At 35.2% G+C, this 10,204-nt stretch overlaps 1 protein-coding gene across 1 annotated transcript; it reads left to right on the top strand.

Annotated features, from left to right (window-relative positions):
* Nucleotides 1-1,726: 1,726 nt before the first annotated feature.
* LOC109219189 (systemin receptor SR160) lies at nucleotides 1,727-5,853 on the top strand. The gene has a single exon (XM_019383629.1). The coding sequence runs from the start codon at nucleotides 1,926-1,928 to the stop codon at nucleotides 5,568-5,570; it is 3,645 nt and encodes a 1,214-aa protein (XP_019239174.1). The 5' UTR covers nucleotides 1,727-1,925; the 3' UTR covers nucleotides 5,571-5,853.
* Nucleotides 5,854-10,204: the final 4,351 nt, after the last annotated feature.

Raw genomic sequence — 10,204 nt, 5'->3', positions numbered from 1 at the left:
AGCCCAAGGGACTCGGTGAGGAATTTATGTTTGGTGAACAATACATGCTATGAGATTAGACTGTGACAAATATGGTATTAGAACCTATGCTCCCTCAGTACGATGGCAAGACAAGTCTGAACAAGGATACTGAATCCCCAAGAACAGTTGTATGTGACGCCCATGACGGAGGCAAGCTGATGAGGGTGGGTCCACGAGAAGTACTAGCATGCTTCTAAGCTGATAAGCTTCTGAAGAAGGTGTTCAAGTTACACCTTAGGTGAATTCCTCATTGGAATATAATGAGAGAGGAAGGTGAAGAATTCTATAAGGCATACAATACATAACATGGGGTTGGCTGTGGCAAATAGATATCAGAAAAACGCTTCGTTAGTACGATGCTGGATTAAACCTCAGCAAGAATGTTGAGTCCCTAAAGGATATGTATGTGATACAAATAACTGAGGGCGAACTGACCATGACGATCAATAGAAGGATCTGTAAATTTATGTCGAAGGAGTGCACATAGCACTTTAAACGAACCCCATATTGAAATGGGAGAGGCAAGTGACGAGCTTTATAAGGCATAACACCAGTTCACATGGTACACATACTTTTGGGCTCGATGATAACATAGCCTAAGAAACAAATATGTAAAGTATGCTCGGCTAAATCGGATAATACATGCCATGAGTTTGGTCTATGATAAATATGGTATTAGAGCCGGATGCTCCCTTAGTCTGATGGTAGGCAAACTTCAGAGGGGATGCTAAGTTCTTAAAAGGGGTGTATGTGACACCCGTGACGGAGAACGAATTCGAGAGAAATCCTGACAAACTTCTAAGTTGGCAAGTTTCTAAAGAATGAGTGCAAATAACACCTTAAGCAAATCTTGCATCGAAACTGAAAAGGAACGTAAAAACCTTTATAAGGATAACACAAGTTCATACAGTACAAACGTTTCTGGATTAATAATGGCGAAATACCGAAAGATAAGTCTGCGAAGTCAACTGAATTAAAGCAAACAATGCTTACCATGAACTTGAGCATAGCTATGTATATGGTAATTCTTTGTTACATAGCGAAATTTTAGCAAAAAAAACCAAAAGACTGAAAGAGGTTTGCTTTTCTGAGTACTTGACTACTGCTTATTTTCTATTTCAATTCAATATGGCTAAGGTGACTATAGTAATTCAACATTTTAGTATTAGGAAATGGTTTTACCCAACAATATTTGCGGCAAATGATCTTAGCAGCGGAAGCAGATATAGGATTTGAACTCTATGGTTTAATCTCCAAAATTCTTAGCATTGAACTTATTATATTTTAAAAGTTATGGATACATATCTACTAGTTTTTGTAGATTTGGTGGATTTTTATCTATAAATTTATGTTTCGCGCCAAAATACCCGATTTAGTTGAATCCAGCACGCGTACGCTGCATCCGCCCTGCTTAGCAGAGAATTCTGTTTTACTACCCTAATAATAATATCAAAAGACTTGTTCTCTATATTTCGGAAGTTTGGTTTCCCTTTTAGATAATTTGAGAGCTTACATATACAGACACAGAAAACCAAACTTCAAATCATACTTTGATAAATAAAATAAAAAATACTTGCATATACAGAGAGAGAGCTGAAAATATGGGTCACATGGCATGTGGTGCACCAGCTGTGTCCACTCTTCTATCTCTCTTCTCCCAACTCCTCCCCCCCTTCTCCCCCACCCCACCCCACCCCACCCCAAAGCCAAAAATGTTCTCAAAATTTCACTATACATAGCCTTCTTACCTTCCTAACTCTGCCTTTTGACTCTCTTCACATTCTACTCCCCTCCCTTTCTCCACTTCTCCTATCTTCTTTCTTTTCAGAAAATGGAACCTCAAGAAGTGAACTTTTAGACCCAAGAAACCTCCATTAAAGCTAATAAAGCTCCAATCTTTGAAGATGAAACCTCATAACAGTGCTTTGTACCAACACCATTTTAGCTTAAACAAGATTTTCTCGCTCAGTTTTTATCTACAACCACTCTTTATTCTCCTCCTCATAATCTTCTTTCTCCCTCCTGCTTCACCTGCTTCTGTTAATGGCCTTCTCAAAGACTCTCAACAGCTTCTCTCCTTTAAATCCTCGCTTCCCAATACACAAACTCAGCTTCAGAACTGGTTGTCATCTACAGACCCTTGTAGTTTCACTGGTGTTTCATGCAAGAACTCTAGAGTTTCCTCTATAGATCTTACCAACACTTTTCTAAGTGTTGACTTCATTTTGGTCTCTTCCTATTTGCTTGGCCTCTCAAATTTGGAGTCTTTAGTGTTAAAGAATGCTAATCTTAGTGGTTCTTTAACTTCTGCTGCTAAATCCCAATGTGGGGTTTCTTTGAACTCTATAGATCTAGCTGAAAACACAATTTCAGGGCCTGTTTCTGATATCTCTAGCTTTGGTTCTTGTTCAAACCTTAAGTCTCTTAATCTTTCCAAGAATTTAATGGACCCTCCTTCTAAAGAAGTTAAAGCTTCAACTTTTAGCCTCCAAGTTCTTGATCTTTCTTTCAATAATATCTCAGGCCAAAACTTGTTTCCTTGGCTTTCATCTATGAGGTTTGTTGAGCTTGAATACTTTTCTGTCAAGGGTAATAAACTAGCTGGAAATATTCCTGAGTTGGACTTGAGGAATTTGTCATATTTGGATCTTTCTGCCAATAATTTCTCAACTGGTTTCCCTTCATTCAAAGATTGCTCTAATTTGGAACACTTGGATTTGTCCTTCAACAAGTTTTATGGTGATATTGGTGCTTCACTTTCTTCATGTGGGAAGCTGAGTTTTCTCAACCTTACCAATAATCAGTTTGTGGGGTTAGTCCCTAAGCTACCAAGTGAAAGCCTAGAGTTTTTGTACTTAAGAGGGAATGATTTTCAGGGATTTTTTCCAAGCCAACTTGCTGATTTGTGTAAAACTTTAGTGGAATTGGACTTGTCTTTCAATAATTTCTCAGGTTTGGTTCCTGAGAATCTTGGTGCATGTTCTAGTTTGGAGCTTCTTGATATTTCCAACAATAATTTCTCTGGTAAGTTGCCTGTTGATACCCTCTTGAAGTTGAGTAATTTGAAGACAATGGTATTGTCATTCAATAATTTTATTGGTGGTTTACCTGAGTCTTTCTCCAACTTGCTGAAATTGGAGACTTTGGATGTGAGTTCTAATAATATCACAGGGTTTATTCCTTCTGGTATTTGCAAAGATCCTATGAGTAGCTTGAAAGTGTTGTACCTTCAGAATAATTGGTTTACAGGCCCTATACCTGACAGTCTAAGCAACTGTTCTCAGTTGGTGTCACTTGATCTTAGCTTTAATTACTTGACTGGGAAAATACCATCTAGTTTGGGGTCATTGTCAAAGTTGAAAGATCTTATCCTTTGGTTGAATCAGCTCTCTGGGGAAATCCCACAGGAGTTGATGTACTTGAAATCATTGGAGAATTTGATTCTTGATTTTAATGACTTAACTGGATCAATCCCTGCAAGTCTTAGCAACTGTACCAATTTGAACTGGATTTCAATGTCAAATAACTTGTTGAGCGGCCAGATACCAGCTTCTTTAGGTGGTTTGCCCAATCTAGCCATTCTAAAGCTTGGGAACAACTCAATCTCAGGGAATATCCCTGCTGAGTTGGGTAATTGCCAGAGCTTGATATGGTTGGATCTCAATACTAATTTGTTGAATGGCTCCATTCCGGGGCCTTTGTTCAAGCAATCTGGCAATATTGCTGTGGCCTTGCTCACCGGCAAGCGTTACGTGTATATCAAGAATGATGGAAGTAAGGAGTGTCATGGAGCAGGGAATTTGCTGGAATTTGGAGGGATCAGACAGGAACAGCTGGATAGAATCTCAACAAGGCATCCTTGCAATTTCACAAGAGTTTATAGAGGTATTACTCAGCCAACATTTAACCACAATGGCTCTATGATTTTTCTTGACTTGTCCTATAATAAGTTGGAAGGTAGTATCCCAAAGGAATTGGGGTCCATGTACTATCTGTCTATATTGAATTTGGGGCATAACGATTTCTCTGGTGTGATTCCTCAAGAACTTGGAGGGTTGAAGAATGTAGCAATTCTTGATCTGTCTTATAATAGGCTGAACGGATCGATTCCGAATTCCCTCACCAGCCTCACTTTGCTTGGAGAGCTTGACCTGTCGAACAATAATCTCACTGGACCTATTCCTGAATCAGCTCCATTTGATACATTCCCGGATTATAGGTTTGCGAATACTTCGCTTTGTGGGTATCCTCTCCAACCTTGTGGCTCGGTAGGGAATTCGAACTCAAGCCAACACCAGAAGTCTCACCGCAAACAAGCATCGTTGGCAGGGAGTGTGGCGATGGGTTTGTTGTTCTCCCTCTTTTGCATCTTTGGTTTGATTATTGTTGCCATAGAGACGAAGAAGAGGAGGAAGAAGAAGGAGGCTGCTCTTGAGGCGTATATGGATGGTCATTCCAATTCCGCAACTGCAAACAGCGCGTGGAAATTCACGAGTGCTCGTGAGGCATTAAGCATCAACCTCGCTGCATTTGAGAAGCCTCTAAGGAAGCTCACATTTGCAGATCTTCTCGAGGCCACCAACGGTTTCCACAACGACAGTCTTATTGGCTCGGGTGGTTTCGGTGATGTCTACAAGGCTCAGTTGAAGGATGGCAGTGTTGTAGCCATTAAGAAGTTGATTCATGTCAGCGGACAAGGTGATCGAGAATTCACAGCTGAAATGGAAACTATTGGGAAGATCAAGCACCGGAATCTTGTTCCTCTTTTGGGATACTGCAAAGTAGGTGAAGAAAGACTGCTGGTTTATGAATACATGAAATATGGAAGTCTTGAAGATGTTCTGCATGATCGGAAGAAAAATGGGATCAAGCTTAATTGGCATGCAAGAAGGAAAATTGCCATTGGAGCTGCAAGAGGGTTGGCTTTCCTACACCACAACTGCATTCCGCACATTATTCACAGGGACATGAAATCAAGTAATGTCTTGCTTGATGAAAATTTGGAAGCCAGAGTATCCGATTTCGGAATGGCAAGGCTAATGAGTGCTATGGACACTCATTTGAGTGTGAGTACCTTAGCAGGAACTCCCGGCTACGTTCCTCCTGAATATTACCAGAGCTTTAGGTGCTCGACGAAAGGAGATGTTTATAGTTATGGTGTTGTTTTACTTGAGCTCCTAACTGGCAGAACGCCAACGGATTCAGCTGATTTTGGCGACAATAATATTGTTGGATGGGTAAGGCAGCATGCTAAGCTGAAAATAAGTGATGTCTTCGATCGAGAACTATTGAAGGAAGATCCAAGCATTGAGATTGAACTTCTACAACACTTAAAGGTAGCTTGTGCTTGCTTAGATGATCGACATTGGAAGCGTCCAACGATGATTCAAGTAATGGCAATGTTCAAGGAGATTCAAGCAGGGTCGGGCATCGATTCCTCGTCCACGATTGCAGCTGATGATGTGAATTTTAGTGCAGTTGAAGGAGGGATAGAAATGGGCATAAGTGAAAGTATAAAAGAAGGAAATGAGCTGAGCAAACACCTATGAAGGTCAAAATTTTCCAAATTCTTTGGCAAAGAATGCAACAAAGAAGGATTGAGGTGCTGAGAATTTGTTTCAGCTCTCAAAATTTTCCCACTTCACCATACCACTTTCCAAAAAAAAAAGATCATATGCAAAAAAAGTTGCCAGTGTAATTTTTAGCCATTATTGTATGTACCACTAGTTCCCTCCATAAAATCTTGTTATTATACATAAAAAGAAGGTTGTTTTAATTAACTTGTAACACTGTTGTATATAAATAGTCTTGAGTTTGTTTTTGCTACTTTTAGCTTGATTGTGATTTTCATTCTTTTTCTTTTGGTACATACTACATAGCATTAGATTCAGATCTAATCTTTAAAAGTAGCTGTTAGATTTCTGACCTCAGTGATGGTGACTAAGTGGAGGGTATTTTTGGCCCTTTCTTCAAGGGTTTTTCATGTGTTTCCTTTCTTTCTTTTTTATTTTTTTAAATTTATTTTAAAAATTGTCAAATGTCAATGCATGTCTCTTGTTCTACATGTATGCAGTTAAGACATCATTTCTCCTAACTTCAAGAATTTCTTATACTCCTACTTTTTTGAGTTTAACATCTCCAATTATATTTACAACATAATTTTCTTACTTAAGTGATAATTACAGATAATCGTTTATTGAAAGTCAGATTAATTGGTAACCTGAAAAAGAAGCTAAATATATAATATCAAGTTAAAACACAATTTTTTAATATGTAAGTATATTATTATATGTAGACTAAAACGTATATATATATATAGTTAAAGTGCCACACGCAATCTTGTTCCGTCCTTTCTATCGGTCTTATCCGCAATCTCTAAATACTGGATCCGCCTCTTCTAAGTCTGGTACTGCAGTGTTTTTTTCTTTGTTTTTAAATTTTCAAGAATTCTTATCCAATAATTATAAGTTTACATAGAAAAAGGAGGAAATAGGAAAATAATAATAATACCCCTCGACCACCCTAATTTCTGTAATACAGACAGCTAGTAGGCTTTGACCATTCAACTACCTTCTCTCTAACGCATTTCCTGATCACATGATTGAATAATGTATTTCTATCTTTATAAAAAGGAAATTGGATAATTATTTGCATTCTCCCTACCCACTACCTCTTCTTCAGCCCCAAAAACAAAATATAGGTAAATTCCCCTTTTATTTTCCCCATATTTTTGAAAAAGGAATGATATTTCTTGTTTTTCTTCTCCATAACTTGCATTTCGACAAATTTCTTCGAGGTAAGAAAAGAGCAAACCTTTCAGTTGATCAATCAATATTTGGTGAAAATTGCATAGACTAGCCAGTTTTTAAACGGATAATCGAAAAATAGTCAGTGTTTGCAAAGTCATTGAAAAATAGCTATTACTTTGCTGAAACACGGAAAGTTCCAGCATAATATGCTAGATTATGGAGCTCATGCATATAAACTTCCAGCATATTATGTAGGAATTCCAGCACACGGAAAGTTCCAGCATAATATGAGGGATTATGGAGCTCCTATGTATAAACTTCCAGCATATTATGTTGGAATTCCTATACATTATGAAATTCCAGCACATTATGTTGGGATCTCTATGTAAAAAATTCGAACTCCAGCATATTATGCTGGAATTTTTCAGGATTTTAAGGATGTTTTTGTTGAGATTTTTTTTTTAAATGAAAATGTGGCAAAATTTCGATTACTTTTGAAACTGTAGCTATTTTTAGATTACCAGTTATAAATCTAGCTATTTCTAATTTTTTTTTTCCAAATATTTTTTATAATGACTAGCGAGTTAATTACTTGTAATTATCTTTTCGGTGGCATAATTATATAAATATTTTTAACAACAATTGATGTATAGAACTTAAATTCATGTTTTAATTGTTCTTCCGTCTCTTTTACTCCTGAATTTTGCATATATTCACTAGTGCAATAAACTTTTAACACTACTAGTGCAATTTAACTTGTTGTACAAAATTAGTTTTTTCTTTAAAGATTTCTAATCACATATATTATGTGCGATTATATTAAATTAAATTCAAAGTGACCATAAATAAATTTTAAACTTTCAATATACAGAAGTTAAACTCGTTATTCTTATTTATTTTTCTTTATAATTATGAAACGCAATTAACAATAAATATGCTTATTTGGACGATAAGTCCCAATTATCAATGAAATCTTGAGTTTAAAAAATGGCTCTTTCACTAAGATAATTATATTTAAGTACGATTTGTCACATTGTAATCTTAAATTCTACTTTTAAGATGACTCTATATATGGACCTCTCATTTCGTTGTTCTTTTTTTTTTTCTTTGCACGCTTTCTGTAATGCGTGCATGCACGTGTACTCTTGCTCGAAGACTATGCAATTTCCATAAAAGCAATGAAAAAAGAGAATATTTTGCTAAATGTCCAAAGTGGTCACAACATACAACTAAAACTGGGAGAAATTCAAAAATAGCCAGATTTACCACTGGTCGTTGAAAAATAGCCAAGTTTCAAAAGTCATCGAAATTTAGCCACTTTAAATCTGAGCGAAAACACTGTTCAAAATCCGGAAAAATATGCCCGCAAATTTTACGGGAGTTCCAGCATAAGTATGCTTGAACTCCCGTAAATTTTACGGGAGTTCCAGGATAACTATGCTGGAACTCCCGCAAATTTTACGGGAGTTCCAGCAAGTATAATTGTCCAGTATAATATACTGGAGTTTGGAGCACTGGTGCTCCAGTCTCCCCCAAATTTTACAAGAGTTAGCAAAGTATACCGGTCCAGCATAATATGCTGGAGTTCGTACACAAATGCACCAGAACTCCCGTATATTATACTGAACCGGTCCCTGTTGCAGCAAAATAGTGGCTATATTTCATTGACTTGATAAACGCTGGCTATTTTTCATTGACCAGTGTGAAAACTGGCTATACCATGATATTTTAACACTAAAACTTGTAGAAAATCTAACCAAAATTATGGGCCCTAATTGCTAGACTTGGAGCGAGAAACCATGTTAACTTGCTCCCTCCACAAAAGAAAAGAAGAATATGTATGTAGTCGTATAAGCTTATAAATTAGTCAAATTATTTTTGGCATGCCCATTAAAAAAAATACTAAAATTCTATATAAAAATACCTAGTATGACTAAATTACCCTTAATTAAATATTTAATGTGAGGAGTAAGAATTTTTTTTAGGGATATGTACATAAGGGTAATTTTGTAAAAATAAATTGAATTTTTTCTTGATTATACAAATGGACACTTATTTTGGACCAAAATAAAAAAGCAAATTGGTCACTTATTGTGGACTGGAGGGAGTATAAAACTTTTTGATTTATTTGCGGGTTTGGTAAATAAAAAATATTACTTCAAAAAAAATTAGAATTAACTACGAACTTCACCGCTAAATCGCTCGTAGCTAGCAAAATTTTCTGATAATTTGTCGCTAGTTCGTCTCTAAATGAGATTAGTGAAGGGTTTTCTGTTTAGTTACAGAATTTTATCTGTCGCTAAAACTTGATTTTTTAGTAGTTTTAAAATTGCTTATAAAATAAAATCAACTAAAAGTCGAAAGTTAATCATTCCTAATTTATGTTTTTTTAGCTTATAAACATTTTATTTTGATCAAATTTTTTACTATTTTATTGCTATTTTATTTTTAATTTTCGTAACACTCTTCAGGAATCAAAACTCCTAACTCCCCCTCCTCCTCAATTTTATTTTCGTGATTCCTTAATTTTTATTTTAAAAATATTTAAAAATTTATATATTTTTCTTCATAAACAACTTTAAGGGAATTTAAATAATTTTGACAAAATTATCAAATACATCAATTACTTATTATCAGCTTCAATATTTTATTTAAGTACATAAAATTTTATTTGTAAATACTTTTTATTTAACCCAAACCCTAACCCTCTCCTGTTAGCAAGAGTTAAAGATTATATAAAAGGTAGAAGTATTCAATTCCAAGGATGGACCGAATAAAATAAGGTAAGGGGTCCCCTTATTAATAACTTCGATGCATGCACGCAAAACCAATTGGATGTTTATAAATGTCACGACGTTAGCTTGTATTTCAAATTTTCATGTTTTTTTTTTAATATTATTTTTATAAATTGCTGAAATTCAAATTTGTCCCCTTCACATGGACAACTTGCCATCACCCATGCTCGATGTTATGTGCTTTGTGTGGGTCTGTGTGCACTAAAACCTATACGAATAATTATATTAATTCTTTTTATTATTAATTTATTAATTACGATTATTTTTAGGTGATATGAACGCGTATAATTCTTTTATTTGTTGTCTAGAAGTTAAACTTAATGGAAAAGCTCTTTCTTTAGCATTCTATATGACACGGTAGGCATTTTGGTAAGTTAAAAGTGTTAGATTTTTGAAACTGAAATTTTTAATATAAAATATCTTATTAAAATTTTCTTATATCCAAGTAATTTCTGAAAATATTAAGTAAGAGTTTGGACATAAAATTATAATTTTTGAAAAAACAATAGTATTTGTAGTTAAGTTGAAAAATGATACTTAAAATTTAAAATTATGTTTGGACATGCATTTTACTTGAATAAATATTGTATATTTTTTTGACTGTTTTTCTAATTTTTTTTAATCGGAATTGGGGATTAG

This window comes from Nicotiana attenuata, unplaced genomic scaffold (assembly GCF_001879085.1).
Source record: "Nicotiana attenuata strain UT unplaced genomic scaffold, NIATTr2, whole genome shotgun sequence".
In the NCBI taxonomy this organism is placed as follows: domain Eukaryota; kingdom Viridiplantae; phylum Streptophyta; class Magnoliopsida; order Solanales; family Solanaceae; genus Nicotiana; species Nicotiana attenuata.
Note: the sequence above shows the minus strand (reverse complement) of the source record. Positions and strands in the feature narration are given on the sequence as shown.

Bases quoted from the DNA above. Each gene is read 5' to 3' on its own strand.
- LOC109219189 (XM_019383629.1), top strand. From the start codon at position 1,926: ATGAAACCTCATAACAGTGCTTTGTACCAACACCATTTTAGCTTAAAC.